The sequence below is a fragment of the Rhamphochromis longiceps genome, linkage group LG11 (genome assembly GCF_057381845.1).
Source record: "Rhamphochromis longiceps isolate RC_006_pf linkage group LG11, R_longiceps_female_GT1.1, whole genome shotgun sequence".
Lineage (NCBI taxonomy): Eukaryota > Metazoa > Chordata > Actinopteri > Cichliformes > Cichlidae > Rhamphochromis > Rhamphochromis longiceps.
This window is the reverse complement of record NC_140567.1, coordinates 20,236,465-20,257,617: the sequence shown is the minus strand read 5'-3', so window position 1 is coordinate 20,257,617 and position 21,153 is coordinate 20,236,465. Positions and strand designations below refer to the sequence as shown.

The following is a 21,153-nucleotide window of genomic DNA, read 5'->3' as shown; positions in this document are numbered from 1 at the left end:
TTATAAGATCACATAGGCAATTCTTATAGTATTTTTTTTTCTTGTAAGTTGATAAGGGAGAACAGTCCTTATCAAAATTATATTGGTAAAATAAAAAGGACAGTTGAATAACAGAACATTCAATATGTCATTAACATCATGTATACCAAACAGAGAAGTGGCTCCATTATTCCATCCTATAAGGTTACGAAATGGCCCATCACTGTTACACTCTTATTCTAGTGTGCCTGCCTCTAAGTATTTGTAGGTAAATACAATTACTTTGTAATTTCAAATAAAATACATTTAATTACAGGGTAATTACACCTTTTTGTCGAAGACTGTATTATATAAAGTTATTAATTAACTTGGCTAGCAGAACTAGTGTCAGCTGTGACATGACTCAGTTGAAGTTCCAGGTTTTTAATTTGCTGGTGTCAGATTATTAATAAGGGTGATGAACACTTGTTGGAGAGACCCAGTTTTGCCCCGGCAGACCCTTGATCTTGATCTGCACTTACTGCATGCGTTTACTGTAGAAAGAGGCAAAAAAACATAAGCAGGAAATCCAAGTGCAAAGCAAACATTTGTGTCAGAGGGAAATGGAGTCAGTGACCCTATGAGAGAAAACAAAGACACTGATCAGTTACTGTAGCTTAGCGCAAAAATTTCCTTCAGAATGCTACTTTTCACTTTCATGTTTCATGTACATTTCAGAGCACGTACATATTCACTTTTGTAATCAGTACTTTAACTTCCAGGGTCTTTGTTAACACTGTAGTTCTAAGTGAAGTAATGTTTGCATGCTGGTGTTAGAAAACAGACTTTACCTGTTATGAATTATCACCAAATATTAGTCTAAAAATAATGAGCTCACGATGATGAAAAGTATTTTAATACATGCACAGTTGGCACTAATGGTCAGTCCATGGTTTGACATATCATGCAGACCCGCCAAAAACAGTGCGTACAATAAAAAATCTAACAAACAAACCAAAACAATTAACACAAGCATCCTAAATAGTATCTTGAAAGCAAATAAATAATTATGAGATAAATATCCATATCCAGAATTTCAACATATATACACTGTATAAATTGAATCAGCTGTACACTATTGATGACAAAAAATGATACTCAAAATAAAATACTGCTAAAGCATGTTTTAAAATTTAAAAAGGTGAAGAATATAAAGCATAATTGTATGTACACACTTCACAATAACTACCTCAGTTTGCCTGACCCAACCTAGCAAAACAGAACAAATACTGCATGTTTAAAATTGTACAGTAGTGCTACGACACAATGCAAACAAGCAAATGGCTTCCAGTTTGTCTTCTTCTTCTCTCTTCTTATTCTTGCCCAGAAGGTGCTATTTTAATATTTGATTTTTGCTATCGCTAAATCTAACCACAAATGAATCAGGCTTCAAAGAAATCAGGTTCTTTTCTGGTGCTAAATTCTTGAACTCTGTGTATCAGAAGTGAACAACTGCTGTCAGTCTTCAAATCTCAACAGACGGATGTATGGATGTCTGCGAAATGCACCAATATTGATGAACTTTAAAGCCCAGTACAGAGAAGTACCAGTATGAGTCTGTGGCTTCATTTAACTGATTGTCCACAGCTAAACCACTTAAAGTTCCCTGTGCTAGTGATTTAAAAATGATTAGAAAATGATCGTTATTTTAAACACCTATTTTTCATGGGATTTGGCACAAAGATAGACAATTATTACACATGCCAACAGAATACAGTATACTGTACTACTCTGTAGTTCCCTGCCTTAATACAATCTGTACTGTGCAAAGACTCATCATATATGCGTCACTTTGTGGTCAAATAAAACAAATACAAAAAATAAAAAATTAAAATGATATAAAAAAACTGTTAAACATGTAGCAACAGTTTCAATCTTGTTGTGCATAACACTGTGCTGATTTGCTTTGGGAAAAGCATGTCTTACATCTGACCTGGCAACAAGAAAATCTGGATTGTGGCGAACTCTGAGAGCACAGAAGTGTGTGTAACAGTGCAGACTTTTATTAGCTGAAAGAATCTTTGGTTAAATCTGATGAGCTGACCACCACTGTTTTTAGTTGATGTAAAAAAAACAAAACAAAAAACAGTAGCTCTCTGAAGAAAGTCAGAAACAGTTATCAACTAGTCTTCCTTCTGTGCTCACTGTTGCTTTGTGGTGTGCTAACAGCTCAAAGAAAAGTCCAGGACAGTGAATCTACACCCATTGGTTGCATTTGTTGTAAGTTTGTATTAGAAGGAAGCATTTTTCCTGCAAAGCAATCGTTTCTTTTTGTAAATTTTCGTTGTTAAATGACGTCTAGACTTGCCTTAAACTGTGTGATTTTGCTTTAGGTGCTTAAAATGTCATGTTTTTATTAATCTGTTTTAGCCGCCTGCTCCTGTCTCTGGTAAATAATCTCCTGATCAAATAGCGCCCTCCTGTGGTTGGTTAGGGTCTTGTAGCCTTTGTCCTGAGAGTTAGATGAGACAGCAGTAAGGTTGTCCCTTGGCACAGTATGAAGGAGGGTCAGAGTTGTTTTCTAAGATCGAGGCTCCAGCCTTTGTGACAGTTCAAACAGAGTCTGCTGATTGTCGATGATGTGAAGATAGTCAATGTAGGCTCGCACCTCTGAGCTGCTCTTCTGTGTTATTCCATTTCCTAGGATGAATAGAAAACGTGTTACTTTTCTGGGTGAAATGGATTTTGTTGACTTTCTTAAAGCCATTGTATGAAATCATGTAAGGCAATGTGCTGGTGCGAGAGGATCATGAATGTAAGTGACTTTGCTCACTGATTTTGTTATTTGCCTTGCAAAAACTGATGATGACAGCTTTAAAAAATGATGTTTCATCATTGCTTTTAGTATGGAAGTTTGTAGAAAAGAAATAACAATATAAACAATTTAAACACTGACCCATGTGATCTTTCTGGCACTGTCGAATGAGACGCACCATGTCTGCTATCATGTGCTGGAAGCAAAATGTGGAAACAGGCATCTTTAAACATACAGTTTTGTATTCGGTGCTGAAGCATGCCCTGCCAATTCAGTTCAATTCAATTCAATTTTATTTACTGTATATAGCGCCAAATCACAACAAAAGTCGCCTCAAGGCGCCACAAAAATGCACAAACCTACCAGCTTTTCAAAATTGACCAGGTTATCATGAAACGTCTTGTTGCCTTCATGAATGAATGTGATATCTAAAGGAGAAAAACATTTTGTTTAGTATTCTCCAGCAGGTTTGTTCTTCCATGTCAGATCTGCTTGATAGAAATATCTCCCCAGCACTCTGCTCCTAGAGTTAGATTTTCTGCAGGGGAGCTGAAGTGACAGAATAATGAGCACACCTTTCAGCAGCAGAGGAAGAAAAGGAATCTTTGGAGCCTTCATCTTCTTGAAGGAGTCCCTGTAGGCCTTGTGATTCAGCGAGGGATCCTGTGAAGACATTTTTAAAATGAATGAGTCTTATCCAGCGGGAGTGACTGTGTGTTCCTGGATGCTTTTATTAGAGACTACTAACGATCTAATGCGGCCAGATGTTTCCACTGATTTTACAAGTTCAAAGCATCTGTTTGGTTCGGCCAGTACACACCGACACAAGGGTTTATACTCTCTGTTACAGTGTGAATTCATACCATGCTCAGTAAACTTACTGTAACTGTTTCCAGCTCTGAAAATAGCCGTTTGAATTTGCCAGGAACTTTCTGCAGAGAAAATAAAAGCTGATTTCAGATACTTCAGCTAGACATATAATAATGGAAAAAGATGGAAATTATTAATTCCTTTTAGAAAAAGAAAAAAGTAAAGAAAACATCTGACCTCCCATGTCTGACTGAGGCGGCTCACGGCTGCTGTGTTGAGGCCCATTATGATCGCAAAGAAACAGTTGAGGTTCCTCTGTGCTTTACAGCTGCACACAAGCACACAGTTCATTTACTTTCAGACTTGTAACCACAAAAGTAGATGTAGTTCAACGATTTGCCACTGGAGGGTGCAGTATTCCCATATAAAACATCTCACCCTACAGGTTGAATGCTGTAATAACTTTGAACTAATAGTAGGAGAAGCCAATGTGAATACTCGGTAAGTGAATCTCTTATCACACTGCTGTGGTATGGGAGGAACAATACTAACTGGGCAGCAATCTTTATGAATTTCTTGATGAGCTGAACCCGTTTGCAGAGCGTTGGGCACAGCAGCACCTCGGTCATCACCCACAGCTGGATGTCATTGCATCGCTGCAGCAGGAATTCTAAAGCTGTCGTGTGGTTGCTGCCAGCGTGGCGGTTGAAGGTGAAATAGACCAGCTCTTGCTGTAAAAAAAAAAAAAAAAAAAAAGAACATTTACTGAACATTAACATCTTTGAAGGATTCAGTATGAAGAGAAGAATTTTTGCAAGTTCAAGTTGTGAGACAAACCTCGTGCACTGCATCAAAAATTGCCCAGTCAAAATCAGTGAGTGCAACAGCGACATCCCAGGTGTTCAAACTCAGCATGTGAGCTGTCCTCTGCTGCAGCTCTGAGTTATCTGTTAAAGGGTTCTGCAAAGAAAAACAAGCAAAAAAGGTTCAGATTTTCCTTTAAAACCACAATGCCCTGAACACCGACATAAACATTTAGACATTTTTGCAGACACTGAATAAGAATTAGTTTTGCCTCAATTTAAATACTAAAAATTAACAGTCTCTTCGCCGGTTTTTAGGTATCATATATAAAAATGCATTTTTTTCTACTCTCAAGAAAATGCATATTTAAAGTTAAAGTTAAACATAAAAATATTATTCCTACCAGGACTTCACTAAGGTCCTTCCTGCACGCATGCAGCCTCCCCACTGACCGTAGAGAACTGGAGAAAACTCGGTCCTGAGGCTGCAGGAGGAGTCTGCCTGCAGGGGAGAAAAGAGCATAAACAGCAGAATACCATTAGAAATCTGTCTGGCAGCATGTACGCAGCTATCACTGGTTACAGATAAGACTCTGTGTGCCAAGCTCCACTTTGAGGTAGCCTGACACTTTAGTGACTGATAACAGATGCTGACTCCATATTACTTGACTCCCTAGGAGACATCGAAGTCAATTATGTTGATTGCAATCTCTCACATACCTATCTGGGCTCAGTATCAAAATGAATATAGAAAGAAACATCAAATATGACAAAATGTTAGAAAAAAAAACTATAAATGAGAATTTTTTGGTTGGATTCACTTGTCTCCTAAGAGGAAATGATCACTAAAATCAATACACAGTTGTTCTGAGAGATCACCATATCCTGATATGAGTGCTCTCTTTGATAGGGAAACAGACGGACTCAATGGTGTTGAAGAATATGAAAATGACTGTAGCCGTCATAGTGCTTAAACTCATATGACAGAATTTGGACCAATGCGTTAAACATAAAACACAAAAGAGAACAGAGACTTGTTCTAGTAGGAAGTGGTGGCCCAGCACCTCACTCAAACACTTGTGAAGCATTTTCCTTTAATTTGTCACACATTTGCATTTAGAGTAAGTAGTCTCATAGCTAGTTCTGGATTACTCTAATATTCAACTGTAGTGCTACAGTGTTAAGTTGTGAGTTTCAACATTGAAAGTATTGTCATTATTGCTATGCAATGTTCTCCAACCAGTTAGAGAAAATACTATTTACCTCCAGGATAAGTGACACCCACGAGTACCAGCTCCTCCTGGGAGACATCCATCCTTTCTGCCACTGCCTGCACCAGCTCCTGTGCCACCACCCCGGACTGGACCCTCATACTTAGGTATGAGTCCATGGTTATATACACATGACACAGCACTGGCAAAGGGAAAAAAATAATTTCATTAAGTTGTAAGATCCGTTAAAAAGTGCAGCCCACTGCCCATATAGGAGGTTAACATGAAATCCATGCCTCTATCAGGCACAGCAGAGATCCATTGACCTGGGATCTTCTGGTCCCATTAGGTGGGTCTTGGGAAGTTGCCCACTGACCAAGTTTGCACATTCTGGACACAGACTAAGAAATTCAAATCATCTGCTTCGGTGTATTTTGGCCAACTGAATGACCAAATGAAAGACCCACTTTACGACCCACTGAATGGCCCACTGAACTGAATTTGGTGATGAAAAATGTTTGTTATGCTAATTTAAGAGATGTTAAAACAGACCAATTTTGGCCGGGAACACTAAAGTAAGGGGGTGACGTGACCACAACTGGAGGCTTATTTGAATGAACTAGCTCTTTAAAAGGAATATAATCTAAAAACTTTTTTCCCCCCTTACTGTCTGTCTCCTTTTACTACATGTTTTCATTACAAATCACCTTTTAACTGTGCTTTTGAGAGGTGCTATAAACATTTAATCTTATTAGGCTATTATATGTCATAAGTCAGATATTTGCACTCCCAAATACCTCATTCAATCCCTGGAAAGATTCCCATTGTTGTACAGTTCAGACTAAAAGTCTCCTTTTTTCTTACTTTGGAAACAACGTATGGCGGGAGGAATGTGTGAAGAATGAAGCTTTTTTTTATTTTTACGACTTACCATCCTTGGTCTCCCTCTGTGTTGCCCTGGACTGGAGCCCGTTCTCTTTCAGACTCAATTGGTGGAAAAGTGCTTTGCTCTGAAAGAGAGGAAATGCGTGGATTTTGAGACACGCTCTTACTGCCTGAGAACATCATGCATTTCGGTGGAACAACGGAACAATGTTCTTAGGAGGAAATGTGACTACAATAACCCCGACACCCGAAACGTCAATTGGGAAAGCCAGCTCATGTTGTATAAAATCTTTTATTTCTTAGCCTTGTTCACTTACCTTTCTTTGAGGGGAATATTCCACAGTACTGAAAAAAGGAGAAGAAGAAACAAATCACTAAAGTGCACCACAGTGTAATTAAACATTTACAAAAACAATCGTTGTACTTTGTCTTAAAAACTGATGATGATGATGATGATCCGTGGACCGCAGGTAGTGTCCGTAGTACAACAACGTAACGACCCATGCAGTTTATATAATCAAGGTAAAAGGAATCCATGTATACTCCTCTGCTGTGTTGAGTCCATTATTTAAGCTTGGTGTCAAGGACAGATTAGAGTGCTTGGTAGATTTTAGATCTTCCAGTGTGATACTTTCATTTAATCACCCTATTCCCATGGGTTAGTCCTGGTTTGATGGATAGCCCCGTGTCTATTATCATCCCTCAGCTTTTCCTGGGCTCTGCATCACAAAAGGCATGTTGGCACAAAGCCTGCCCGCAGGGATCTCCTCTCATAGGCCAGCAACGACTGTGCACTAATGAAAAACCTGACTCCCCCTGCCATGTCAAAGCACCGCTTGTGATCTAACTAGCTCTTTTACTCCTCAAAAAGCCGAATCACCAAAGAAGTCGATTAGCTCGGTGAATTATAATGGCACATGATTGGAGAGTGCAAGAAAACAAACAGTCTTTTTCCCCCAGCTTAACCTTCCCTTTGCACAAAGGCCAGATGGAAGTTGATGGGAAGCTTCTTTCTATGAAAAGAATGACACTTTTTTCACTCTGCAGCAGATTTCCACACGGCAGTCAACCTTGTCCTCCCCTAGGGTGGGACTGATTGTGAAAAGCTCCTAAATAGAAGAGTATGTCAGCCGGTAACACCCACGCAAAATCGGCTGCTTTATAAGAGTGGGTGTTGTGGATTTCCCTCCGTGCATATAAACGGGAATGAGATGCGGTCAGATAACTGTAGGAGGCTCGGGTTGAATCATCTCCACTGGTTTTAATGGGCATCAGGCAAGAGCAGCCTCAGGGGAAAAGATGTGACTGGAGGCTGACGAAGGGCAAGGGGCGCATGGGTGTGGCAATGTGTCTTGTGACTCAGGGTTGTACCATCAAAAGCAACATGATGTTTATTTTTATCAACGAAAACACTAAAGCTACTCACAGATTCCAGTTTCAGAGCAACAAAACTGTTGAACTTCATCTTTGATTGAATCTATGTATACATTTAGCAGATCAAGCATGTTTTATTTAATGGAGAATAAATACTGGGTTATTCATAATGCCTTAGTCTGCAATTATAAAAGGTTTTACATGATTTCATATTCTTTTATATATACTTATATTTATTTATTGGTATCTGTGCTTCGTAGCTTCCACAGCACTGTGAATATTCATTTGATTGGACTGATACTGTATATTGTGTTCTGAATATTGCATAATGATTTTATGACTCAACAAATCTGAAACCATACTGATGCGTATCACTGTGTTTGCAATTATTCTCATGTGTTTGGCCCAATCACAGTCAGCTGGCTAGAAATAGAGTCTTGTAAACAAGTGGTGGGACAAAAAGTACGTGCGTGCTCTTCGAGCTTTTTTCTTTTTCTCACGGAAAACATTTGTGGCTTCTTATTTCTCAAACTTCTTATACATCCTCAGTTCTGGACATTTGAGATGAAGACTTCTGTGCCATTCATATGCATACCAACCCAGAACACTGCAATTACTTTTCAGTTTCTGAATGGATTCATTGATAAGCATCTAAAGAAAGACACCAAGGGGAGAAGAAGCCCTTTCTTCGTATTCAAAGAACAGTGTGTGTTCCAGTTTGAATCCTTCAGCAGTCACAGATCTTACTAGAAATTTTCCACACCCAGGCCTGATGAGGTTCGTTTCCATTTAATAGAATTTGAAAGTATGTCTGTATTAAACTATAGTTCTCTTTCTGTTTCCACCAAATGAGGAACAAATATATGAACTCACTGTCTGCGATGCAGGTGGTAGAGTTTCTGCAGCTCCCCCACATCCCTCTCCAGGGCCGGGTGCTCATAAAGATCATCCAGCACACAACGATAAAGAGTCTGGAAGGAAATGTCAATTTTCATTTCTCCCATACAAAGTTCACCTCCCACCCAGTTTCCACCCTTTTCCGTTTGCACAGTGTGTCCTACCTTCATGAAGAGCTTGACATGCTTGTCTTCTCTCAGGAAGTCTTTGCAGAGCAACATCCACTGCGACACCAGGTGCAGGAGTTTCTGCTTCCTCTCCAGAGCCTCCTTCCGATCCTCTTTCCCTCTGTGTCGCTTGGTGCAATAGGTGGGACTCGGTTAAGGAAGGGAGATTATTTTTCATGTCTGACGTCAAATGCACAGCACAGCGAAGCATGGTGCATGATATCGATTTAGTAAAGGGGCCAAGAGAGTCAGTTATATGAATAAGATGAGTGAAGTGGAACAGCTTTAAGAAGGTAAAATATACTTTGTTTTTGAATAAAACATCTAATTCAGGATCCTATAAAAGCCTATGTGTTCAAGGATATTGTCCCAGTAGAGCTTGGCATAAATCGCTTGTAGACATAAATACTGGGTAGGTTAGCAGGAAGTCATCTAGAAGTGTGTCTGTAAAGAGAAATAAAGATCATTTCATGGAAACTATAACTTCAGAAAAAGCAAAAAAGACTTTACACATCCCATTACATCAGTCATAAGCCACGGACGCATATTTCAGACATGAGATACACGGCCTTCTCACTGCTAAATCAGTGATATTCTGCCACCCAGACACGGTCCACTTTTGCCTTGTAGGAGTGCGACCTTTACCAAAAAAATGAGCAGAATTCCTCAATTAAGCACGAAGCTGACACACTCAGATACTGTTAGATTAATGGAAAGGAGTGCATGCTTGGAAGGGGCTTTATGGATATAGCCTTATGAGCTTCATTCAGTGCTACAAGATGCTGGAGGGCATGCACTCAAGTGACCTTGACAACTGTATGATTAATGTCAGCTGAGCGCTACGTACAGGAGAGCTTTACTAATTGCGATGGCTTCCGTTTTCCACTTTAATAATGTGAGAAGAAGAGCTCAGAAGAGGCAAACAATATGCTAGCGGCCTTTTCTTGCACACCATTTTTTACTTGCACTATCTGCAGTCTCACACATTTGCTACTGCAGGCTGTATCAGTAAGGATAAGCCAATAATGTTAATGTGTCAGGTGACTCTCTCTGACCTGTAATGAAGTCAATATTTTCATTGTTATTTTCTCGCTCACAGACAGGAAATTTGATGTTTCTGCTGTGCAATCATGCAATTGTGTTTACAAGCAGTACTTTCTGCCACGGTACCCTTCTACAACCTCTTACCAAGGTTTAAAATGAAAAAGTGTTCCTGTAAATAGATGACACAAAATGGATGCACGCTCTGCATTTGCGTACCTGCAGTTGTATTTTCAAGAAAGACAGCTGATTTTGCTTAATGGGATTTCTTTAATGATCACAGATGAATCTCTCCCAAATTGTGGCCAGCGATTCGTCTGAATATCCTCAGGAACCACTAACCAAAACTGTCATAAAAAGATACACGCAAAAGAAAAAAAATTGTCTAAGGCATAATGTGAAAGAAAAGGACACTAACTCTTAGACATAATGCCCAGCCACAACCAAAAAGCTTTACAAATCCTATTAGAGCCAACCGCCTTCCAACCCCTCTGTAAGTGTGCCTCACACCCAGAATTGTAAATTCTTCTTTTTAATTTCACACTGGCTTCCCAACGTCTTTGTGTACGTTCTGGTCCACAGGACTCCCTGACATCATTATGTTAATCCAAGCAGAGCAGCTGTGGACACATCACTCACTGCTCATGAGCGGTTACATATGCACATCTTCTATAAAAACACACCTTAACACAAAACCAGAAAACGACAGGAGAGATATCACAACCCACCCACATGTACTGTATCTACTTGCACACACACACACGCACACTGACTGACTGCATACTACTCACTCACACTGCTGCCTACTGCTGTATTTTTTCAGAGCTAAGCTGAAACTGAAACGCTTTCTCATGAGTAAAAGCTCACATGCCGCTCCCCAGACTGTACAGTCTGACGGTTTCTTTTTTGAAGTTGGAAAACAGACCTAGAGGTCTGCAGTTTTCAATTGGAATAGAGGGAAAAAAACAAAGTGGCTCACCTGTGGGATCAAGATTTAACCCAAACAAGTTAGCAGAAGATGTATTTGCTTCATAAAGGGAAAGACATTGTGTGTGAATTCTGCCGTTTGAATGAAGTTTAGCAAGCGGTTGGGTTGTTTTCTGGCTCCAGTCAGTCATAAAAGTCAGTCAGTTTTTAATATTTCACAGTTAGAACTTGTAGTTGACGTGTACTACCATGTATCATGTTGCTTTCAGACACACAAACCAAAACAAATTTTGTCTTCCTTTTAGCAGAATTACATAATTGATTCACTAAACTACCTTGTCAGTGTCATCAATAGGCTTGTCAATCAATCTGCACGTCTCTTTTGCATTTCAACAAAGCTGATCAATGCAGTCTTTGAAATTTGCATGTTAATGTGTCACTTGCAAGCTTGGTAACCACCAGAAGGCATTAGTTTAGCATTTAGAAAGCTTTTACATGTTCTGTTCTTTCACTTTCAGTACAAATAAACATCTCTCCACATGGTGCATTGGCAAAAGAGATAGGACATCCTCTCATTAAGGGCACAAATGTTCTGTTGCATGATTTTCAATGCTACCAGCGAGCAGTATGATCTGTGCAGAGCAAGAATCAATAGCTGCACTCAGGGATTGGGTACAGGAAAGAAGGCAATGCTGAAGACTTGTGAATGCTAATCACAGTGCTAAGAAAACACTTGCACATCAGACATCCACTGATTGCTGCAGTGGTTCACACTTGCTTTCCCTCAAACATGCCTGCGGTGGTTTCAGAAAAGTGCCATCTCTCGCAAAAGAAGACAGAAAGCTTTGCATTCCTAATGTTGTTTAAACATGGACGTGAGTGCTACCATAATGAAATAAAAATGGCTTTCTAATGCGATGTACTGTATATAAAATCATCAGCTTATCTGAGCCATCCAAGAGAGACGAACCAAAACGCAGCAGCTCGTTGAATGTTGGAATAAATCTTGTTTGGAGAAAAATTGGAAATCTGATTCTATGAGATGATCCTCAGCAGTAGCACAGAACGACAAGGAGCCAGCAGCAGTCAGATTATTAAACATCACTCAGTGCAGATCAATTGCTGCTCAGGACTCATCCTCCTGAGGTCTCTGGCTCTTTGACCCTGGGATACCACTCAGCATCATGCTCTGCTTCATGGCTCCCTATGGAGCATTAACTTCTATACACTCACTGCAAGTTGTACTAATGGTGAACGATGCATAAACAACACAAAGCCCTTCTGGGCCGATGGATTTATTATACTCTAAATGAACAAAGAATAGAATGGCTAAACTATTTGTCTTAGTGGCTGACTTTATGTTTAACTTCATACCAGAATAAAATATTCTAATAAAGCGATAAAAATACGACACTCAACATAGTCTATAACTCTATTGCATCCCTGATAAGACATTTGATCTCCAGTTAGTCATGCCTCCATCCCAATGAGAGATCATCTGTTACCACCTCCATATCCCAAGAAAACTGCAGCTCCTCTCCTAATCTCCTTATGCCCACTTTCTTTCCTCTTCCCCGCTCTTTTCATCAATCTTTCGTCTCCTTGCCTCACAGCTCTCAATTGTCATTCCTCATCCAGTTATCTTTTCAGCTTCAGAAACAGAGGGTCTCCTCTGCCTTGGCAACAGAGCCAAATTATCAAGTACCTGCTTGGATGAGAGGAAATGTGTTGATTTTTTTATTGCTGTGAGGCTGGACTGCATGTCGTGCAGACCATTTACAGCCTCACTGAAAAGATATGAGAGACATTTATCTCTGTCATGGCTTTTAAATGAATGCTCTTAAACTTAACATCATTTCGGCAATCACAGCACATGATTAACCCAGTAATAATGCCCAGAGGGAGAAGCTGTCCCAGCTTTATCGGTAAGAGAAAGGGTGGGGAGGGCAGAAAGTAAAACAGAAAGTGAAGGTAGCTCATTTACTCTTTCTCTTCTCAGTCACATAAAGATACATATGTGACTTCTACATAAAGGTAAAAAAGACTTTGTGTTTTTGCTTTCTAATATCAAAGAAACGCTTTATGTCAGACACAGGTAAAGCCAAAAGAGGGTGAAATGATATGAAAGCAGTATGCTGACCTGACTCTTTGCCCTGTGTTATCCCTCGGTCCTCGTCCAGCGTTAGGTCATTCAGCAAGTGCTCCAGGATCTTCTCGGGAGTCCCTGACACTACCATGTACCTGTCAGACACAACAGAGTCATTGGACGAGTCCTCCTCAAAAGAAGAGAGAGACCGGCTGCTGCTCCATTCCTCCTCTCCCTCTGTGCCCTCATCATCTATGTAGCGAAAGTAAGGGACATCAAACGTGGGCATTGTCACCGGCTCTGCCCGGCTGGTGCTGTCACTGCTGCTCTTTTCCGAGCCCTCCTCATCCTCCTCGTCCTCCTCCTGCTCCACCAAGGCAGCGTGTAGCAGCCTTACCTCCTCCTGCTGCTGGTTCGGGGGCTGTGGCCGAGATCCCATCCTAGCAGAGTCCCCTTGCCCTTATGCCGGCAATGTTGCTGTGGTTACTGCTGCATGACCCCTTTACCCATCCCTCTATCCACCTGCACCTGCTAGAGCCCGTAGTCCACAGAGGTATCCCAGTATGCTCGCAACTGCAAAAAAAACCCCTCTCCAGTTACTTGCATGGGAAGGCTGACAGCGCAGCTTTGCCTCACAGTCCCATGCTGCCTACTTGTATGTATTTAATGTAGTCATTTATGTGCACGGAACTGTGATGTAAGCATGCCTGAGTGAGTGAGTGTGTGATCCGCAGAGGGGGAGAAGGAGAGTGATTATAGGGAGAGCGCTGAGGGAGCGAAACATATAGTGAGAGAGGGAGGGAATCTAGGAGGGGAGGGGAGTGGAGAGGCTTACCTCCTGTTTCTCGCCTCCTCTCTCCCTCCTCCCCTCGCTGATGCAGAGAGCTGCTCTGACGACAATCTTTGGAGAACGAGCACATCGTGGCCCCTCTCTCTCAGACACAAGCGGACTGCCTCGTCACTCTGGGGCTGGGGAGAGAAAAGCAGGAGGGAGGGAGGGAGGGAGGGAGTGTGTTATCACCAAGGAGATTCCCCTGTATTTTCTCCCACTCGCACAAATCACCACTGATTTCCATCATAATACTGCACTGTAAGTGAAAGAGAATTTCCATATATCATTATTCAGCCCTTATCACTGGAGCCCATTCAGGGATTAACATAAAAGACTATTTTAATTATTGATTTATGTGTAGCGCCTATTAAATCACAGTTGGCGACTGAAGGCAGTCTATTTTCAAGCTGTCACATGGTTCAACTTTGCATAGTAACAAAGGTTTTGTGGTTTGGAGTTTAGCATAGACCCCCGATTCCCTTGCCAGGTACTTGTCCTATTACCACCACGACATACAAGCAATGATAAATTCATCTCCTTTTTGTCAACAAACAAAACAAGTATTTTTTTTTATTTTATTTATTTTATTCATGCTTTCACATGTATAGGGCAATATCTCTGTTTCTATTGCTGGGCATACTGGACAGCCTAGACATTCTCTTAAAGTATCTAAAATCTAACTTAACTAAAGTCGACATCTTAAACCAAAAAGGATTACTAGAGTGTCTCTGAAGTATAAAGATGGCTGACAGCTGCTTGACAATGGAGTAGCCTGGATCAGTGATATTGGTCTTAATGAGATCTTCACTGTATGTTGCATACGCATGCATCCTGAATTAGGCCCCCTCCCCTCACTTTTCACCCATCCTCCCCTTCTCAGCCATCAGTCACTGCAACACAAGCCTCTGTTCATGCAATTAGCTGGGTAGACATGCTGGAAATGGTTGCAGTTTGTGGCCTTAATTGCCTTTTGCCAGAGAAGCATTCAGGGTCGTTCAGTTAAGCATGGCTTCCTGGCACTATTAACGCTTGTCAAGGGATCCGTGGACATAAAGACACACTATAGATGCACGATACATATGCAAATATATGCATTTAGATACAAAATATAACAAAACAAAGACACACAAACATAGTGTGTCTTTCATCATTATTATTGCATTATCCCACTACAGTAGTTTAGATTGGTGGTGCTTTTCCAGTCCTGTGTTGTCTGACTGACTGAAGAAAACTTTAGATATCTGCTAAAACTGCAGTAGCAATTACGTTTTCCAATATTACATAGACAGGTGCTCTCAAGCAGTTTCTACGTTGCTGAAGAAGCATCGAGACTTAATTGTCTTACTACTGGACTAAGGGGCATGGAGGATGACAAAAATGGAATGAAGAAAAAAATCCCATTGAAGCGAAGCTGTTCCTTTCTTCCTGTGGTTCTAGCTTTATCAACATGTGGCATACTGTGTCTGTTAAATTCCTTTAAAGTTAGAAAAAAAAAAGCACACTTTTTTGTCTCACCAAGCCTGGCAGTACAGCACAGTTGATTCTTGACTATAATTAACATAATATCTCAGTGTATGGCTAATGGGTCAAACAGCAAATAAGACTCTTCACAATTAATTATTGATTGTTTCTTGGCTGCTTCAGACTACTGCTTAGTGTGCACTGTGCTTTGTGGTTACCAGTGTTCCTATACAAAAAACAACCAGGCGTCTAGAGTGGATCATTGTAAGGAGACAGCAGGGCACCGGGCCACTCAGTTTCAAACCTAGCCTTGATCTGACCTTGCTCAAAGTTACTGAAGCCTTTCAAACATGGACGCCATCAGCAGAAAAGCAAAAATAATTTTCAGGCCTCTGCACAAAGTCACGTCCCCCTAAGAGCTTCACTGTCCCATCTATGGCTCCAGATCTATTCTGCTGGCTAGAGAGATGTGTTTTATGTATGTCTGTGTGCATCTGACATGCATGGTATGAAACACTTAAAGTGCCCTGGAAGGTCTCAGTCATGACAAAGTGCTGATTTGTCTTAATTCCTCCCAAGCACCAGTGTGGATTACACAGGATGGGAAGAAGAAGACGGGATCCATATACGAGTGCTGTTTTCAAATAAACATCATCTCTAACAGACGCTTGATGTCATTCATATTTCATGTGTGAGGTTTGAAAAATAAACAGTGAGCAAGGGAGGTGCACATTATGTAACATCAAGGTAATAAGAGTAAGACAAAATGTGTTCAACAGAAAAGATGAGAATGTGTTGCTATCTGTTCCCCATAAACTGAAATTAAAGAGGCTATAAAAGATAGAAAACTGTAAAAGATCTGCAACCTCGGGATCCGAAAAGCAAATAAATGCAGAACCTAGTGTTAAACATTGCATTTGAAAAACCTCTGGTTGCAAAGAGAAGTCAAATTGTACAGAACTCCTGTTGACTTGAGGTATGATCTCAGTAAACATCGTCTTGAGTAATCTTTAGTCTCAATCACTATTTTTTTAGCTGTAATAAAGCATGGACTTCTTTTATTGTCTCATTTAAAGCAAAATATGATGAGTGGCTATAAACTATAACGCAATATGTTTTAGGTTAAAACAGAGTGCCTAACATTCACAGTCTTTCTGCATCAGAGACTCTGACATGCAGCACTCTGTATATTAAGCACCCCTTTTCCCACCAGCTGGGATTTAACTGATTCCTAAACACTTTGATGTCTGTGTTTAGATATCTGTATGAGTCACGTTTTACAGCACTAGCAGCATCATTAGATTACTTATAAGATGAGGAACACTAGAGAATCATCTCACATAATGTTAATATTTCCAGAAAATGTCAAGTGTTAAATGTACTGTGTATTCTACACTGTAAAAATAAATCGTGATATAAAAGTATTTTACTGTGTATTTTATAGTTTTGTGCTGTTCTTCTAGAATATCATTAAATTCACATAAATAGACTGATTTTACATTTCAAATGTAAATTAACGTAAAATCACTGTAAATGTAATAAAACATAATTTTCCTGTTTTTTAAATGTATCTGTCTGTACATATGCATATTTAGATTGTTAAAATACATTCACAAATGTATCATAATTTCACAAATATTTGTCCGTTATTTGAAAGACTGAACTGTTAAATTCAAATGTAATGCTATGGAAAAATATATAAAATGATTCGTATAAACTTTTTTTACATCAAATAATTACTATTATTGTTGTTATTTAGGGTGATCGTGGCTCAAGAGTTGGCAGTTCGCCTTGTAATCAGAAGGTTGCTGGTTCGAGCCCCGGCTCGGACACTCTCGGTCATTGTGCCCTTGGACAAGATGCTTCACCTACCACCTACTGGTGATGGCCAGAGGGGAATTGTAAAGTACTATATGAATGCGATCCACTGTTATTTAAACCAACTGTTAACTGTATATCTCTGTACATTTAAGTATTATTATTCATATTGCCACATTCATTGACCTTTTTTATAGGTAATTTCATTGTTTAATCACGTTAAATTGTTCCTAATTTAATGTTTAAAAGCACTTGAAAAAGGCAAAATCCGATGTAAAATAAGGGCAACAAACTGTATTGTCATTACTGAAAATAATGGGAAAATTATTTTCTGTTATTTTATGGTATTATTTTGGCGCCCCAGCTGCTGGAATATTACTGTTTTTTTAGGATTTGTTTTTTTTTTACGGTGTAGTGTTAAGTGTACTTTATCATACCTGGCTATTATTTCTGGCATTATAAATGACACACAGACATATATACTCAGCCTTTTTTACAGTCATAATTTGACAAACTTTGCATATGTACAATATTGTGCAAATCATTGCCAAGCTGAAAAATGAAGCCATTGCCAATCAGACATTTCCAGATGGTGGATCAAAATCTGACTGTACTCATTTTCATAATTCCATCAGGTTTGCTAAGATCCCCCAATGAGAACCAACAGCTTGTATTGCAGGAGGGCATATATAGATATAGGCCCAGAAGGGAACTGCATTAGGTGTGGTTCTATTCCTGAATTCAGGAATAAATTTTCATTAATTTAAAATTGCTTCTGTGGTAAGTTTCTGTTGAGACACAAGCACTGATTCATTCCTTGAGTTCTTTATTTATTTATTTATAATTTATAGGTCAGTGTTAGGGATTGTTCCTTCTAAAAATGGTCAGGAACAGGGACTGGACTGAAAAATGAAAATGAGTGAGAAAACAACCAATGTCCAAAGAAAGCCTGAGAAACTATTGCTCAAGACCACTTTTAAAAATTACTAAAAAGTCTTGATCCTTGGAAACAAATATAAAGAAATGAATGGTGGCTCAGTACTGTGCTCAGTATGTCACTAAAGAAACAAACGTAAAACACTGTTGTTATGTAGCTCTAACATTTGATCATCCACAGACTGGCAGCAGCTGCAGGCGACAGGCTGTTACTGAAAGTGCACGGTGATAAGGAGAGCTTGCCTCATGGTGGAGAAAAGGTCATGACGCTCGGGAATCCACCCTGAAAACATACAATGTCTTGGCATGATGACTTGCGTCATTTCTTCCTGCAATTGTTCAGCAGGTCAACGCACAGACACAGCTGGCAGGAAGAGAGAAGCTGAACCCACCATAAAGCTAGCCAATCAGATTGCTCCTATACAGGTGATGTAATAGTTTTAAAAGTGTGGAGGCTGACGTGCACATACAACACTTCTTGTTGTATTTGAATTTCTTTTTACCCACGTTTTGAACAGCATCCCAACTTTTTGAGAACTGGGGTTGTAAACACAGGCATAGTGATTCATCTTATAGATACAATCTATTTTGACATCTATTCTTGCGTCTAAAATGGTCTTTTTTCTCATATTTAATGAGACACTTCTTGCAATCTGCACATAATTTAAGTGGCAACACTAATCTTTAGATAAGGTGGAGACACTATAGAACGTAAGGAGACCGATTAAAAAAAAACAAGACTGCAAATTCACTTCAGTTTGATTAATGGGATGCTACACAGACTGCAATGCTTGCATAAAACACTGCAGTATAATCCTGAGTGAATGTAACTAAGGATGCAGACTCCACTTGCTTTCACTCATGGGGAAAGCTTGCTAACAGAGTCGGATTTATAATTAAATAAAGTGGAGCATCAAATATGTTGAACTAAAGCTGCGTTTTCGTTTCGATGCATTTACATGCTGCAACAAACAAAAGTTGTAGAAATATCTGCTCTGTCTGCCGATGTGTCATGTATCTCACCTCACTTGTCCTTTCTGGGTTCTTGCTGTGGTTTTGCAGAAAGCGACAGCCATCCTTGGCCAGTCTCTGGACCATCTCCAGTCTGGACAGGTCCTCCTTGTCATGCAGGATGCTCTTGTTCCCATGATGCAGCCCAGGGGACACAGAGAACATGTATCTGAGGCCACAGTCCCACGACATTGCCGACTGATTACTGGCTGCTGGCTTTCCACCAGGAACAACAGCAGAATTCCTGAACATGGGCTTACACAACTCGTAAAAAATGCCTAACAGAGGTGAGCAGCTCAAGAATGAGTGTAGGCTATATGTACGAGTTGTGAATTTCTGTCATCACAGCCTGAGTAGATTCCAGTTGCTGTACACCTCAGTCAAGTCTACAGGCGCATCAGTTGAACTCCAGGTATCGCTCTGTGTGGTTGGCTGTACTGAGAGTGAATGACAGAGTTCTCCTCTCCGTCCTTCTGGTGCTTTTCAGCACCCGGGCAGGGAGGGAGTGAGTTAAGGACACGGTGGGTTCAGGAAACATCTGGTGAGCCAGACAGACCCAAAAAGGAAGTTTAAAAATCTCCCGAAAGCAGGAGAGAGTTAAGATTCAGGATAGGGCAGGGTACTTCACACTAGAAGGTCAAACTCTTGTTAGGGTGGAGATGTACTACGTGTGAGGCAAACAATACTTAACCGCTTTATTTTCAGTTAGGGTGAGGTAATGTAATGGCGCCCATAAGAAGCTCGTAAAGTCAGAGCAAAAGCTACAGATCTGTCACAGAAAGTTACTGACATATTCAGGTGGATGTGTAAACATCAGAGCATTTACCTGCTGTATATAAAGTGGAGCAAGCATTAGAATTTTGAGTAATCAAAACTCTTTATCACTCATCTAGATAGCTGCTGATTACAGTTTTTTATGTGATATATTGCAAATTGAGGCTGGATCTCGGGGAGTTCATCAGACAAGAGATCAACTTATGCTGGGAACTTACAAACGGCTTCATTTAACATTCGGTATTCTGTAACATTTTTGAGTCTCTAATTAATCTCCAAATGATTTATTGAATTTCTCAGTCAATCGTTGGTGTGTAAAATATCAGTAGACCTATACAGAGGATCTGAAACCCAGGCATGTTTGAAGCTTTTGTGGGAATAATTACATTTTTGATTTATTCATTTATGGCCAGTGAAGCTGATTAATCAACTGTTTGTTTGGGACACTTCATTTGAAACTATACGTTTCTCTAATAGGACGATAATGAAAAAAGAAGAAGAGAAAACTAACAAAGAAAAAAAGCCCTTTAATCACCCTGCAGACTATTGCTGCAAGTGTCCATTTTTATTACAGAGCTCTAAGTTGTCCAACTAAGATGTCCAACTGCAATTGCTGTCAGTGTGCTTAGTGAACTTGCAGAGGGATCAGTGTGACCCGACATGTATCGATCAAAGAAAAACAAGGACATTAAATCTCAGTATGGGCAACATTTTATCTATTATCATTATATCTTTTTTCCCCTCTGTCAGCGGTGTGATGCTTGACTGGGTCCTTGCAAAGCCATTCAGCTGTGCTGCCATCCCAAACTGCTGATACAGCAAACTGCAGAATGAGAAAAGGTCCCCATCTCTAAGTGGTGTTTCTCTTTCATGTGAGGACGAGTCCTATCATTCCACTGCGGCCTTTTTGTTCTTTTAATGTAAGTGATTGGCACGACACCAATTGCACTCCTCCTGCAGAGTACATATTAGACTTATTACAATAGGTAACTCTTCCTTTAAGTCCTCTTAAAATCTTTTTTAAATGAAAAGAAAAAAATTACCAAATACTAAGTAAATGAACTAATATGACCACATCCTTGGTTTGTACGAGACTTAATTACATTACTGTATGTGGCTGTCTTTGCGCATTTGCTTTTGTGATACCACTGTAGGAAGAAAGTGAACGTGTTACATCGGGACAAAGCCAGGGTGACAAACCTAGTTTTAATGTGCTACCACTGACCCAGTTTTTCAAGTAAACGAATTGCAAAGTGAAGATGCCTAAAGCCAAAATTGTAAGGCAGCTCTGTGTGCTACTAGTGTCTTTAACCAGGGACTGCCATGACAACCATGGGAGGAACTCTA

At 40.0% G+C, this 21,153-nt stretch overlaps 1 protein-coding gene across 1 annotated transcript; it reads right to left on the bottom strand.

Annotated features, from left to right (window-relative positions):
* Positions 1 to 277: 277 nt before the first annotated feature.
* Positions 278 to 19,485, bottom strand: rapgef5b (Rap guanine nucleotide exchange factor (GEF) 5b). Its single transcript, XM_085422717.1, has 18 exons — positions 19,045 to 19,485; positions 13,810 to 13,943; positions 13,029 to 13,129; positions 9,286 to 9,364; positions 8,918 to 9,062; positions 8,730 to 8,827; positions 6,800 to 6,827; positions 6,529 to 6,607; positions 5,650 to 5,799; positions 4,791 to 4,888; positions 4,421 to 4,543; positions 4,136 to 4,314; positions 3,821 to 3,911; positions 3,655 to 3,705; positions 3,349 to 3,436; positions 3,137 to 3,201; positions 2,915 to 2,969; positions 278 to 2,658 (listed from the first exon to the last, which is right to left on the bottom strand). The coding sequence occupies exons 1-18, from the start codon at positions 19,282 to 19,284 to the stop codon at positions 2,540 to 2,542; spliced, it is 1,923 nt and encodes a 640-aa protein (XP_085278843.1). The 5' UTR covers positions 19,285 to 19,485; the 3' UTR covers positions 278 to 2,539.
* Positions 19,486 to 21,153: the final 1,668 nt, after the last annotated feature.

Bases quoted from the DNA above. Each gene is read 5' to 3' on its own strand.
- rapgef5b (XM_085422717.1), bottom strand. From the start codon at position 19,284: ATGTTCAGGAATTCTGCTGTTGTTCCTGGTGGAAAGCCAGCAGCCAGT. The intron at 13,130-13,809 runs GTAAGCCTCTCC...TGTGTCTGACAG, and splicing joins GAGGAGGCGAGAAACAGGAG to GTACATGGTAGTGTCAGGGA. The intron at 2,659-2,914 runs GTCAGTGTTTAA...TATTCATCCTAG, and splicing joins GTGCCAGAAAGATCACATGG to GAAATGGAATAACACAGAAG.